Source organism: Drosophila sulfurigaster, chromosome 3, assembly GCF_023558435.1.
Source record: "Drosophila sulfurigaster albostrigata strain 15112-1811.04 chromosome 3, ASM2355843v2, whole genome shotgun sequence".
NCBI lineage: Eukaryota > Metazoa > Arthropoda > Insecta > Diptera > Drosophilidae > Drosophila > Drosophila sulfurigaster.
Window position 1 is genome coordinate 40437117 of NC_084883.1, and position 15374 is coordinate 40452490.

The 15374-nt window shown below is 34.9% G+C and overlaps 2 protein-coding genes across 10 annotated transcripts in view; one reads left to right on the forward strand and one right to left on the reverse strand.

Annotated features, from left to right (window-relative positions):
* The window catches only part of LOC133840587 (spectrin beta chain, non-erythrocytic 1), a 40548-nt gene extending 27459 nt beyond the window's left edge, over positions 1-13089 (reverse strand). Inside the window, exons 1-2 of the mRNA XM_062272498.1 lie at positions 12956-13089; positions 11459-11761 (exon numbers count right to left, since the gene is read on the reverse strand). The gene's annotated coding sequence lies outside the window, so the exon portion shown is untranslated. The remainder of the gene's footprint in view (positions 1-11458; positions 11762-12955) is intronic.
* Positions 13090-14195: 1106 nt separating this feature from the next.
* Positions 14196-15374, forward strand: part of LOC133840589 (traf2 and NCK-interacting protein kinase) — a 37092-nt gene continuing 35913 nt past the window's right edge. For 6 of the 9 annotated variants that reach the window (XM_062272502.1, XM_062272508.1, XM_062272503.1 and 3 more), the window contains exons 1-2: positions 14196-14383; positions 14927-15279. In XM_062272502.1, coding sequence (XP_062128486.1) covers positions 15205-15279 — 75 coding nt within the window. In that variant the 5' untranslated portion in view covers positions 14196-14383; positions 14927-15204. The remainder of the gene's footprint in view (positions 14384-14926; positions 15280-15374) is intronic. The other 3 variants (XM_062272510.1, XM_062272509.1, XM_062272511.1) reach the window with 2 other exon arrangements.

A 15374-nucleotide genomic window follows, 5' to 3' on the forward strand; every position in this document is an offset into this window, starting at 1 on the left:
TCGTCCATTGAATTTTTAATTGGCTAAGCCCTGAAAATGTCTCTCATCTCCGCCTCCTCCTCAATATTTATTCAAGTGTCGACTTGATCATAATAATATTATTTTCATATTTTTCGTTTATAGACAAGCATTTTAATTGCCTCGTTTGTTTGTAAATACCATAAATGGAAATATATTTCAAGTTCTCTCTCTCTTCATTTTTGAATGGACCACCAGCCTTGGAGATTTGTTAACAACATGTGATAAGGCTTTAAACCAAAAGTTATGGATTTTAAATTAATTTCAAACGATTTCAATGTGTTTTTGATGAGACACGAACTGTGATATGGGTTTGTTATTACAACCAAACCCAAAGAAGACAACAATAATTCACATTTCTACTGCCAATTGCATTTTAAAGTCGAAAGCACGTTGCGCAAACCGTACAATATTCACAATTTATTCACAAAAACAAAGAGACAACAAAAACATAAAAAAACCGTTTAAAATTACATGATAAAATTCATTTTTGATGACGTTATTGACAAAACAAAAAAACCGCAAATATGAGTTGAATTTTTTTAAAGTGTTTTTCAACCTTTTGCGGTTGTCTTTTTTTTTGGCGCATAAATTACAAAAGTGTTTGTATACAGTAGCTTATGTTAAATATATATCTTGTAATAAAAGCAAATCTTGACTAGGTTCTACATCAAACAAAATTATCTTTTGCACATTTATATTTCTGGCTGCTTCTTTTCATTATCTAAAGCTGCTTAGCCAGTTCTTCGTAGACTTCTATATCTTTCTTATACCCGTTATCCTTATGGTAGAAGGGTATTATAACTTTGGGCTGACAGGAAATAAGTTTAATAGGCAGTAGTTGCTTTGACTGACAATGGTTAGTACTTCAAATTATATCAGAATGTAGTACTATATCAATATACCAAACAAAACCTTTGGTATATTTCAGTATTTGTGGTATATTTTTTATATTCGTAAAATTGTTTTGGCTGACAATCCGGAATGTTTAGTGTTATATGGTATATTTTGAATGTAGTAGTATATTAATATACCAAATAAAGCTTTTGGTGTATTTTTAGTTTTTCTGTGTGGCATTTTTGGTATTTTTGCGGTCGAGTTTCAGTATGTTGTGGTATATGTTTAGCATTTATGTGGTATATTTTTAGTATCGTGTGGTATATATTTAGTATTTTTGTGGTATATGTTAAGTAATTGTAGAATATGGTTTTATTGGAGATATGTAGCTGGTATCTCACAGTAGAGCACACTCTACTGTAGATTTTTAGTATTTTTTTTAGCTTGACACTTTTCACGCCCCTTGCTGCGACTGGATGTCGCCTCAAGTGATTGGAGGCGTCTCCTCTGATGTTACCTCGTTGCCGGGTGGGCCGAAAAAAACCAAAACCAAAAATGCAAAACGTGTTTCACGTTTCGGCATATGCAAATTGTGTGACAGAGTCGAGTGGAGAACTGTCTCCGTCTCGATACCTTTGATAAAGAGATGCCGCAGCAGCGTCATAATAAAAATTCGTAAATAAATAAGCCAAACAAAAATAAAAAAAAACTCTAAAAATTAACTTCACGCTACAATGCTAAACAGACGCAACAGTTTTTTTGACAAAAAAATAAAACCGGTAAAGAATCTCTCGAAAAGCAACCAAAATTTGTAGCTTCAACACACATCATTTTATTTTTTTCTTTGTAGTTAACAGCTCCTCGAACGGGGCACGAGTTTTCAGTATTTTTTTCGGGGTCTTTCTTTGCTTCTATCTCGCTCTATCGCTTTATCTCTCTCGCTCTATCTCTGTGCTGTTCGCTGCCAAGCTGCCAATTACTGGTTGATGTCAGCGTTTAAGCAAATATTTTGTTATTTAACCGTGTAATTATACCCTGCGCGTACCTGGTACCCCCGATTCTCACAAACTGTTTGCTACGCTCCGAAAGAGTTGTCAACTGAAGTCAAGAATTCTTCTGGCTTGTTCACAATTTGTTTGCTTGCTGCTTTTAACAAAGCAACTTGAGTAATATTATATCCAAGGTGATGTGTTCAGACTGTATTTAACCTTTAACATTTGTACAGTTTGACAGATAAATCAATTGAAAGAAAGTCATCTTTCACAATAAAAAATGCCAGCAAATAAATGCTTAAACAAGTATTTCCATTTGGCGTTATATATATATGCAAAAAAATTCATATTCATTCTATAAAATAAAAGCTGAATACTTTAGGCAGATTCCAGTTAAACTGGAAGCAAATGCGGAAACGGGAACCTATTAAAATTTACAACTTTAATATTATCAATGCTAAATACTTCTCGAAAAAATTAGTCATGATAATTTAATAAAACTTATGTTTAAAAAAGCAATTTGGTTTATTGAATTTATACTAACTGTTTTTTATACTATAAGTAAAGTTTTATACTAAAATTGTTTACCATATTCAGTATATTATAAGTATAGTATACATCAGTATAAAACAACAGTTAATGTTAATACATTCAAAATAACAAAGCACTTTAAACATTCGTTTAATTGTCATTTTTGTTCAGAATTTAACACCTCTATTATGAGCGTAATTCCTTAACCCCGTGAGTGTGTCACGAATACAAAGTGTTAACAATATTTTACGCCTCGCTTTTAATTTAAAAGTCAACAGTCGTCAATAGCTTGAAGAATGTTCAACAACAATAATAATAATAACAACGAAAAGCAAATACCAAAGTCATTTTTATACATTCATGCAAGTTCTAGAGCGAGAACTCTGTTATTATTATAGTTAGTTTAATATATTCCTGTAGAAATCGAGAGAGATAGAGAAAGAGAGTAGGTGAGTCGGAACTCAAGGTTAGGGGAATCGTAATTTTAAGCTTTGTGTGTGCGCGCACATTGAATGCAAATGCAAAATACATTTGTTTAATGTCGACTTTTATGTGTGTATTTAATTGTTGATGACTTGAGTAGTTCTAGTCATGACTACTAGACAACATTCATAGTCATTTCGCATCATCATCATCATCAAGAGAGAGAGAGAGAGAACTAAAGAGAGCGTGTGTTGTTCCCAGCTAATTAATCAAGACAAGTCTCTACAGACAAGACAGACAAGACTTACACAGTTAGCTCTCACCCAAGACTAGTCTTTGGTTTGTACAGCTATTCTCGCTATATAGTATATGAGTCAGACGATCGCAACTTGGCTCTGACATCATGGCCTGCTTGTAACCGAGATATTGCAAATAGTGCTCACTTTTGTGCAGTTGATATTTGCAATATTTTATCATCACACCTGTTTGCAATTGATAAGACAGTTAGTCAGTTGGTATTGTCGGCACTATCTATCGATCCACATAGATAGATAGTTAATGTGTCCAGTGCTCGATTAGAACTGGAAATAAATACTCATAAATTGGCCGAAGCCACTTGAGCCTAACTCAGCTCTTCCGCCGATAACGTGCTCACTCCATAAATAGGCTGAAATTGTCATCTTTATATGAGTACATTATGACCATCGCAGGTAAAAAAAAAAAGTGGAACGAGAGTAATACAAACAAAATACGCCTAAGAATGTCAGACAGCAAAAGCTGGCAGCAAGGCAAAAGGTGGTTGCTTGTAAGTTTTAAGGTAAGTCTCAGGGTTTTGATTTTGAACTCGTCTTTTGGCTCACATTTCACAGCTGAGCTGAGCGCAGAGAGCAAAGAATTTTTTTGGCATTTCTGTTTTGTTGTTACGCTTTTTGATTTCGATCGATGGTCGGACGACGCTTAGGGCATAATTTATTCATACATACATACAAGAACGAATACGAATACGAATGCGAATACGAATACGAAAGCGAGTACTCAGTTCGAGTACGTGGAAAGCGTATGCAAAAAAGGGGGCCAACAATTTACGAGTAGCGCACAAATGCGCAGACTTCTTGCTCGCTGCGCACTGCAATACGCTTTCGCTACGGGGCATATTGACTATGGTAAAGGCTTTGAACAAAACTAAATAAGGAATGAGCATTGGAAAAACTAATGAAATCTAGTTTGGGAATTTTAAGTTATGTTGTAAAAAGTACTAAATGAAATTTAGTATTTTAAAATACTAATGAATTTAATCATTTTTAATAAAGTATTATTTTGTAATACACATTTTCTTAAAAACGAAGATTATTTTACAATTTATATTTTGTTTGCTATGGTATATTTTGAATGTAATAGTATATTGGTACACCAAAAACTGAGTTTGGTATATTTTAGTATTATTATGTAGATTAATTTGGTATTATTTTTACTCTTTGGTATATGTGAGTATTTTTTGGCATATATTATTATTTAAAAAAAAAAAACTAGAGCACATTCGACTCTTTGGTATATTTTTTTCGGTATATTAATTTGGTAATATTCTTCATTAAAAATGACTTTCTTCTTTTTTTTTATTTTATAGTATTTGATTTTTATTTCACTTATCATTATTATCTGTTTTTTTTTTTATTTTTATTTTTATTATTATTATTATTAGCTAACCCTTTGAGGTTTTTTTTGATTAGTTATTATTATAAATTATTGTTGATAATTTATTATTTGATCACAATTATTCAAACTTTATTTAGAGCTATTTTTAAACCCTTTAATTTCTTTTTTGCCAAATAAAATTATAGATTAATTTTACTCGTATTCCTTATCATTATAATTAAATTTTTATTTAATCGTATATCTTTTCTATTATTCGACTTCTTTTCCACTTGTCATTATTATCTCCCGCTATTGTTTGTTATATTATTTGTTTTATTTGTGACTAATCATTATTATGTCCCGCTATCCCTTAGAGAGCATCTGCGGCTCGTTTTCAGCTGCCGTTTGTTGTGGCTGCAACAAAATCAATGCCCCTCCGGCGGAAAGGCATTGGGGGCCATATCATCAACACCTTCCGAGGCAGCTGCACAAATACAAAAGCCAACAACAACAGCAACAACAAGAGTAGCAAAGAAGCAAAAGCAGCGGCATTTTTATGGCTTCATCTTTGTGTGTCTTCATTCTTTTACATTTCTTTCTTTTCATTCTTTTTGTTTTTGCGCTTTAGTCTTTTGGGCTGTTAGCTGCAACAAACAAACACACAGAGAGCAACGGGAAAGGCAAAAAAACGAAAAGAAAAGATGAAGCTGATGAAGAAAAATGAGGCATATACATAGTACTAGGAAAATAATTACAGCAAGAGCGACGACTACAACGAAATTCTACCACCGCCCGGTGTAAAGCGGAAACAAAGTGCGCAAAATGTAATTAATTGCCCGAGGCGAGCTCACAGTTCAAGCAGCTCGGCCCATGCGGCGTATGCTTAATGTGAAGTCGTCGTCCGCAGTCGCGTTCGCGTCGGCGCAGCAAAAAACAACAGCAAAAAACCAAAAACAGAAGAGAAAAAATTGAAAACTTTGTTGCCTCCAACTCTCACGATGTGGATGAATCTTTAGTGATTTTTTTTTTGTGCTTCGTCTGTTTGTTGACTTTTTGCAACTAAATAAGCTAAATATTTTGATTGGGCCCACGGACGAAGCTGCTGCTGCAAGAACAACAACAACAAGCAGCAACATCAAGAGCAACATCAATGACCAGGCATCGCAATTTATTCGCAGACGTTATTAAATTTTCGTTTCATTCGTTCGTTTGTTGTTTTTGGGCAGCTCCAGATTGCCAGCAATTTGCCAAAATTAAAGCCAACGTCAAGGTTGCGATAAGTTTTGCTTTTGTTTCTTTTTTAGATTTTGTTTTTTTGTTGTTTTTGTGCCCCCCGCAATTGAGGACACGCCTACCGAGTCTAGAAGGCTTCAGGCAGCTGATAAGCTCAAGCTAGCATTCCAAGAATGCGAGCTTCAACAAATATTTGTCGCATTTCCGCATAGCAATAACTGAGTAAAAAAATATAAAACGGAAAAATTCGTTCAAGTCTGGAACGATCAAAATCAACAAACTTCTCTACACATTATTTTCTAATCAACTTCTAACTTAACCGTTATTCATCTTCTTTTAATAACTTTTTAACAAATATTTGTCACATTTCCGCATAGCAATATAAAAGGGTAAAATTTTTTTAAATCTGGAACAACCAAAAATCTAAAATATTTCTCTACACATTATTTTCTAATCAACTTCTAACTCAACCGTTATTCATCTTCTTTTAATAATATTTTAACAAATATTTGTCACATTTCCGCATAGCAATATAAAAGGCTAAAATTCATTTAAGTCTGGAACAACCAAAAATCTAAAATATTTCTCTACATATTATTTTCTAATCAACTTCTAACTTAACCGTTATTCATCTTCTTTTAATAACTTGATTAATTACTTCCTCCGCAAAACAAATCTTGATATTAGAGATGAAAGTTGTCTTTGCACATTTTTCAAAAATTCTGAGTCAGCTTTCTACGTCTATGAATCATTCATTCAATAATGAGTAAAATGATCTATGAACTAAGCGCTCAACTATCATTGATTGCTTGGAATTCTACATAAATTATTTGACATAATTTACACAAACAAAAAAATGCACAAGAATTTCTACGAAAAAATCGTAGAAAAAAAAACACTTGACTTGATTAGCCAAATTCCATAATATGGCAAAAAAGTAGCTACATAATACATAAGTTTTAACAAAAAAAATGCGACTCAAAAATGTTTTTATGGTGCGACTCCAAACTTGAAAACAAAGACACAAAAAATCACAAAAATGCAAAAGCAAAAAAAAACAAAAACACACACAAAAATCAAAACCAAAAAAACGCAAAAGCAAAAGCAAAACAAAAACAAAAAACGAGAGGGAGAGACGTCTTTTTTTGGTGAGAAATTTCACTCAGTCAGCGGAAGGCGAGGCGAGTTTCAAGGTTGCCACAGCCGATTTTTCTATGATAATGGAACAGGTGAACCGTGAGTTGAAACAGACTTTTTGTTATGTTTTTTTTTTGCGTATTTTATTTATTTCCAGTCGAAAAGGGGAATGGCATAAATGACAACTAAAAAAATAAAGTAGTAGAGGAGGATGTTGTATGGAGATCGGATTAAGTGAGCAGAAATGGTAAAGTTATAGCTATTAAAAAAAGATCAACGTTCAAAAGCACATTTTGATGAACTTTCGCTCCATTCAGAGACTTCGACAAAAGCTCATTGTATGGAAGCTTGGCTTTCACTTAAAGCATTACGTAAGCTGCCTGCTGATTATTCTAAAAAGTTTAAGTATTTCTCGCTCTGTGCCCTTCACATTTCTTGATTGATTAAAATCAATAAGATGCTCAACTCAAGTTGGAGCCTTTTTCTCGAGTTGTCTGGCGACTGCCAAAATCCCACACAGTGCAACCGAGTGTTGAGTGGCAAGTAAACAACTCAAAAAACGAAACGAAAAACTGACCGACCCTTCACATAGTGTAAAAATAACAATAAAAAAAAAAAAAATGCAACTGCAATTCGCGCAAATTGTTTATAAAGTCAATGTAACCTTATGTCTCTCTCTATATTTCTCTCTCTCCCTCTTTCTCTCTGTGTCTGTATCTGTAAAATGCATTTCCTGTGCCCTCTTGTTGTTGTTGTGATATGACTTTAGCATATTTTTTGGCTACGTGCAGAGAGGAAGACAGCAGAGCAACAAAAACGACACAACACAAAAAAGAAAGCAAACCACAAGATGTGGAAACCAGTTTGACTGAAGCGAGTTGTTATTATTGTTGGCAGTGTGATTGTAGCTGTAGCTGCAACAGTTGCTGTTGCCGTTGCTGTTGCTATTGCTGTTGCTGTTGTAGCCTTGAATGTGCATTTATTATTGTTGCTCTTTGACTAAGTCGCTGTTTTTGGCGCGCGCGAAAAAAGGCAAGGAAAAAAGGCAACCAACGATCAAGGAAATTCGCTTTAAATTGAACGACTTGCTGTTATGCTTTAAACAATTTAACAACCAAAAGAAAAGGTCATAGAAATGCATAACATTTAAGAGTTAACAGTTTAAAGATAACATTCAATATAACATTTATCTGCTAAGGCTGTTATTATTGCTGATTGTCCATAACATTTTAATGTTCGGCTTAAAACAATTCAACAGCCAAAATAAAGACTATTAAAATGCTTAACATTTAAGAGTTAACAGTTTAAAGATAACATTTAGTAAATGTAAAATAACACTAATCTGCTAACGATTTTATTATTGCCGATTGTCCATAACATTTTAATGTTCGGCTTAAAACAATTCAACAGCCAAAATAAAGGCTATTAAAATGCTTAACCTTTATGAATTTATGGATAACATTTAGTACATGTAAAATAACATTAATCTGGTAATCTTTCCTTTAATAGCTGTCGATAACATAATGTTATATATTTAACAGGTGAATAACTCGCAGTGAAATGTTACAATAAAGCTTATAACATAGCATGTTAATCTATCGAGATACATAACTAACAAAGATAAAAATTTAACGACTTGGTCATACTCTAAGCATTATCTTATGCTTACTTTAGAATAACCGTTAACTGTTAACATTTAGTTAATGTTAAGTTACATTTCGCTGTTTCCTCCTTTATTAATGGCTTTCCACAACATTTGAATGTTCGACTTTTACATATTATAATCACTGATGCTAATAACATGCAGTTAATAACATAGCATGGTAATTTATTTACATACACAGCTGGCTGTAAGAATAGATTATAGCACTACTAGCTTTATCATAATTGCCAACAGTTTACTCCAAGCTACTCAACTGGCGTATTTGTAATGCATAAATAACTTGAAATGCAACTACTTTGTGCAGTTCAGAGTTGAAGTGTGCACTCGTATAATTAAGCTTTTAACTAGCCACAGCACAAGTGGCCTCCATTAAGCATGAACACATTTCACACACTCGCTTTCAAGTCTAACATTTGCCATCTACAAATTCAACTATAGGGTATGGCAAAACGAGTTGAATGGCTGAAGGAAAAATGAAAATGCCATAGAGTGAAGTTCAGGCGTTCCCAAAAACCAAAAATACGAAAAAGACTTGGCCGCATTTGTTGTCTGTTAGACAAGTGAAAAGACATGCGACTCCCTCTCACTCTGACACTCTCTCTTTCCCTGTCTCTCTCGCTTTGCACTTTAACTTACGGCTATTTCTAATTGCCTGACACACTTGGCAACCAGCTCCAACCAATTGGAACTATCTAACACTAACACTAACCCAGTTTAGCAATGTGGAACTGCAAGAATGCAAATGCTATAATTGAATTCACCTGTCGGCGATAAAAAAAAACAAAAACTGGAATGCTCTTTCAATGTCAAGCTAGAATCAACGATTTTTGTTTTGCCCAAAAATAGCTTTTAAAAAGTGATCGCATCATTCAAAATCAACTTGAAGGGGTTTTTAAAATGCTTATCACGATGTCGCATGACATAAGGCATAGTATATATACATATATAGAAAAAATCTCTATACTATATAGAATATTTATGAAATGAGATTACTTTGCTGTTTTGGACTTTACGTTTCGCACTGATAACAATTGCAGCAGTAATGAGTAAACACACAAATATACAGTGCAAAATCATTGAACTGAATTTGTCATAGAAAAGATCTGGGTGGTCCTCCAAGGTCTTGATAACCTCCATAGATCTGTAATGCGATTAAAGGCATTCATCATCTTTCTGACTTATAACTCTAGCCGTCTCTTTCTTAAAAGTTTCCTGCATACATTTCAGTCTCGCTTGCCAATTGGACTAATTCAAGAGGTCTTACGCCCTTTGCAGGGTCTTTCAATTAATTAGAACTTGAGGGGCACTCAACTTGCGCAATTATCATTAAAAATGTTTATCATTATCATAAATGGGGCGAACTTTTTGGAATTGGAATGGAGCTTGTACAACATTTTATGTTGTTCAATAAGAAAAGCCGCTCATAAAAAAATATAAAATTTTATTCCAGCTTTTTGATTGATTGCAAGTGTTAAATAAAATATGCTGTGATTGATGAGGAATGGAACTGAAACTGGAAACGTGGAACTGGAATATAAAACTGCGGATTATGTGTGGCCAACTTTCAATTGTGAATGTTGAAACACGAAAAAAAAGGTAAGCTGGACTTTGAAATACCCGCTAGCTATTTTCAGACGAAACAAAAATAATTTCAAATAAAAGAAATATTCATTCTAATTTAATAGCTTTTGCTTTAAAAGAATCGAAAAATTATAGCTCTATCTCACTCAGTTATAAATACCCTTTCACCCTTTGGCTAGCGGGTATTAAAAGTACAGCGCACAAATTGCGCAAAACGCCAAAGAATGCCACGCCAACAACAAAATGCAGCACTCCACCAGCAGCAACAGCAGTGGAAGGAGAGCAGCACTAAGAACGGCAATGGGAGCAACAAAGAGCACACACGTGGCCAGCTGCAGCAGCGACAGCAACCGCGGCAGTCAAAGAATGAAAACAAAAGCAGAGCAAAGAATCAAATGGACCAACTTGGATTGCCAATAGGAATGTTTTGTTACAGTTTGACAGCCGCTGACGCACTGCACTTCTGCATGCATTGATCTTACACTCTCTTTGTGTGCGTGTGCGTGTGCGCTTGTATGCGTGGACGTCGTTGGCCTTTGGCTGCCCCCGTTAAGCGTAATTTAATTTAGTGCAATTGTCTCTCGCTCTCTCTATCTATCTCTCTCGTTGGTCATTGCAATTGTCTTGCAAATCACAGCAAGCGGCGCCGTTGTCTGCTCAATGCCTCTTAAACCGCTGCTAACGTTAACGGTAATGTGCATAGCTATATGTATGTAAATCTGTGTATATGTATGTGTGTGTGTGTTGGTAAGTGGCAAATGCCACGCGGAATGCGGTTTAAAAATAAACCAAGCCCAAGCCAAAACGACCGCAGAGCAAGAGAGACAAGCAAAGCAAAGCGAGCGAGCGACCAAAACGTGCTTTGGCTAGAGACCCTATTTAGCCTAGTTTACGGCCCCGTCGACAAGCCAGGCTTAATGACCACCACCTGTAAACTGGCTGCACACTCACACACAACACACACTTGCTGGCTAGCAGCTCTCACTTATGCTATCTCGCTCTGGCCTATGCTAAATAGACAAAAAGCAAAAAACAAAAACTTTGACAGTGCTTCTTGCAATTTTATGACGCCCTTCATTCAAACTGTACAGTTTGAGAGTGCGCGTCATACTCCAAACTGGATTCGAATTGGCGATTATGCAACAAGTTTTATCGAGTCTGTGTGGCTTATTGGACGCCATAAACGCGGCTTGGCTTCAGGTGCGTTGACTGCATAAAAATGTTATTATGGCGTTGTTAATTGAATTGGAAATGAATGGAAACGCATTGTTATTTATTTGCTGTTGTTATTATTATTGCTATTTAACGCTTTGCTTTCGACTCTATTGCATAAAAGCGTTTGCATTGTATTTTGATTTCGAATAAAAGTCGAAAAAGTATAAAAAAGAAATACCGTATGTATTTTGTTTACCTTTGACAGCCTCGTAGTATCCTAAATCCAGCGTGAATGATTTATTTTCAAATCCTGTTCAACGAAAGATATTCTTCTCTTCTCTGATTTGTTTTTGTTTTCGGCTTCCGCTCTCTCGCACTCGCTCTTTTACAGCAGCAGCCTTGTAGCAAAAGTAGCGCACACACAAAACAAGACGGCGTGATCTCTCCCTCGCGTTCCTTCTCTTTCTATCCTTTTAGCTTCGCAATCCTGCAGCGTCGCAGTCGCAGTCGAAGTTGTTCTTGTTGTTGTTGTTGCTGTATTAGTGTTGATTGTGTGGCGCTGCGATTTGAATTAAAATTGATTTATTTTGCTTTACAGATTTTTCACTAGACACGACTTAAAAACGCGTTCTCTATTTCGCTCTCTCTGTTCTGCTCTCTCTATTCGCTTCGTTCTCTCGAAAAAACGCGTAAGCCACGAAAAAGAAGATCGATAAACACACGTAACAAAATAAGAAGAAAACGATGCAGAGATCAGAGAAAAACCGGAAAGTTGTTGTTGTTATTGTCGGAGATTATACAGGGAACGCTCGCTACAGTAAACACTACTAGAAATGCTATTTCATAAATTCTTATTGTGTTTCTCTTAATACATGTTAACTACACTTTAATGAACTTCTTCATTTATTGAACTATTAAAAAGCGGCATTAGAACATTTGAAAAGTTTTGGCAGTTTCTTTTAAATTAAATTCAATTTTACTTTTAAATAAGTGTTAGAAAGAAGTTGAAGTAGTTAATTAATTAGCTTTGTTCATTTTCTAAATCTTGTATATTTTGTCATTCTTCATAAATTTGTGTTCACTGTAATGCGAGGGCACTGTAGATTTGTGTTATTCCCGATGTTCTTGGCCGTTGATGTTGCTTTTCTGTTGTTCTTGTTTTTGTCAATAGAAAAAGCCCGAAAAAAGTTGAATTGAAGAGAATTTTATATTTATTATTTAAGCAGCAACAGCGTTTTTCGGCTTATCTGCTTTATATATTTGTTTTTTTTTGTTTTATTATATTTAATTTGTTGCTGCATTAATTTATGCTTGGCATTCCTGTAGCGTTGTCACTTGTTGCTTTTGACCTTAATACGGATCGCGTTTTAACAAATTCCAATGCACACACACACACTCTCTCTCTCGCACACATACACACACATTGATGCGCAAAAAACCAGCTTCGCCGCTTTTTTTTTCTTAGTTGTGGTGTTGTTTTTTGGGCCAACAATTAGATAGCCGCGTTCTAAAACGCCGGCGTAGCAAGCAGCCGACAACTCTCTTGCTCTTTCTAATTAGCACAAAAACAACAACAACAGCAGCAACAGGCAGTCACAATAACAACATTCGAGAGGCAGTCACAATAACAACTAAATCGAGGCAGAGAACAGTTAAAACAAAAAAAAACGGCTTAACGTTTTGTGTTCTATTATTAATCTTTAAGTTGTATTTGTTTTTTTGCACAGAGCTTGACGTTTTATTCATGTATTACTTTTGTTGTTGTTGGCACTTTTCGGTTTGCTTTGCTTTTGCTTTTTTGCGGTATTGAAATTTCTCGTTAATTTGTTGCGCGCTCGTTTCACGCACGTCTTGCCAACTCGCGATCTGGCTTCACAATGGTTGTAGACTCGTGTCGTCGCCGCGCTTCGTTGAGAACAAGTTCGGATGGAACTTGTCTGCGGAACTTGTTCGCCACTCAAGTCGTTCATCTGAAAACGGAATGAACTCAAATTCATTTTAACGAAACATGGCCGTTACATTTGAATTTAAGTCATAGCTTAGATTAATTTCTTTATTGAAAGCAAAATATGCGAATCAAATTGGTTTCCAACAATTAATCATAGATATTTAAGAAATTTCTGAAAATCGGGTGAGTTTATTTTGTTTTACAAATTAGAGTGCATTCTAAACAAAATTATAGTTTCAATAAGTTTCCTAATTAAGAATTAACGAATCACTAATGTCGCCTTTTTAGCAGTAAATTATTAAAAACGAATAATAAATGTACATTAATTTATTTAATTCAAATAACGTGAACGTTGCGCTAATCGATACTTTGCAACAACGTAAACGCAAAATGACCTACGTGACGCAAATTAACATACGAAACGCAAAGCTGGCATCTTGAAGTTGGCTGCATGTCTTATTAGTCTTTTCTGCAATGAGTCACCACGGTCACATCTTTTAAAGTTAACGTTCTTGCAATAACAGTGCTTTTCGAGTCTTTCAGAACAAAATCGATATGAATATTAGAATATCGGAAATTCTTATTTTTTTCAATTTAATCATTAGTGAAAACCTTAAATATTAGGAATTTCTTTCAATAATTAAAACCATACCTATTTTGTATAAGTTCGTTTGTTTCAAGCGAGTTTAACATTATCGATGTTATATATCGGCTCAAATGATTGATAACAGTATAATAACAGCTGGCCAATAACAGTTTCCCTATTGATCTGTTTGCTGCTAAGCTCCTGTTATTCTGTTAAGCAGCTGTTAAATTTGAATTTTATCCGTTTTCAGTTTAACATTTAATAAATATTCGCCAAAAGAGAATACTGAGATATTAACCATTGATAATATTGTAACAAATATTTAATTTGTTAAGTTCATCACAATTGGAAAACTTGCTTATTTGAAATAAATCAAAGTAACTGTTAATAACATTACAGTGCCATGTACAGATTTGTTGTTGAATATGAGTGTGCTCAGAGTGACCAGACAGCTGGGTAGTAACATTTCTGTTGTTGTTGCGTCGCAGTTCGGACGTGTGTCGCGTCCGTGTCGCTCGCGAAATTTATTTAATTTTTTCCATCGACTTGCACAAACCGGAACTTGCTAAGAATTGGGCAAGTCAGTTGTACATTGTGCCAACAGTTATGCAAAATTCATAAACATCTAATCGCCGTGCGCGTCAAAAGTATGTGAGAAAATAACACCGCACAAAATTGCATTTTCGAAACGGCGAAAAGAGAAAAAAGCGAGTGGCAGATTTTTTCCTGTCTACCTACACAAACATACGTATACATATACTTCGGTGTATGCTTTATGTATGTGTATGTGCGAGTGTTGTGTATAACGAAGAGCACAGAGTATTGATGTGAATGTGTGTGTGTGAATAATCCGGTAAAGAATAAGAATATTAAATCGTTTCGGCTTTAAATAATAAATTCGTCTAGTGTTTGCTTAAAAAATCAGTGCAAAAAGTGCGTGCCGCGCCCGTTTGCCAAACGTTACACACACACACTCACACAAACACATCGGCAGAATTGTTCGCTCACACACACACGCACAACTCGCATACTGACAAAAGAGAAAAGTTGTATGGGCAGCAACAAATACAAGACAACAAAAAAATAAATTGATAGCCAAATAGTTGTTGTCTTGTTAATTGCCGCATATAATAAATATTCTTCCCTTTTGTCTATCGCGAATTGTAATTAAAAATTATTGTCTTCCTTAGTTCAAAAAAATTAAAATTATCGAAAACACAACAACAACAAGCAACGATAAATAAAGTGACGGCGAGTGGTTCCTTCTCACTCTCAGCGCGAGTGAGTAGTGTGTGCTTAAGCATATATATGTATATGTGTGTGCGTTGGTGTGCATAGCCTGCATAGCAGTGTGTGTCTGTATGTGCGTTGTGTTTTTGTGAAGTAGCAGCGCAGCAGCAGCCGCAGCAGGCAAATAACAAAAAAAATAAAGAATCAAATACAAAAAAAAACACAAATCAAAATCAAAATGGCGCACCAACAACAACAACTGGCACAATCGGTGAATTGTTCATTGGATGATATCGATTTGACGTCACTAAAGGTAAGTTTGTTAACTTCCAACAGCAACAAATACCAATACAACAATAAATGTGCCGTGCAAGGTGTGGCCATGTGTGCATGACTTTTTGTTATTTT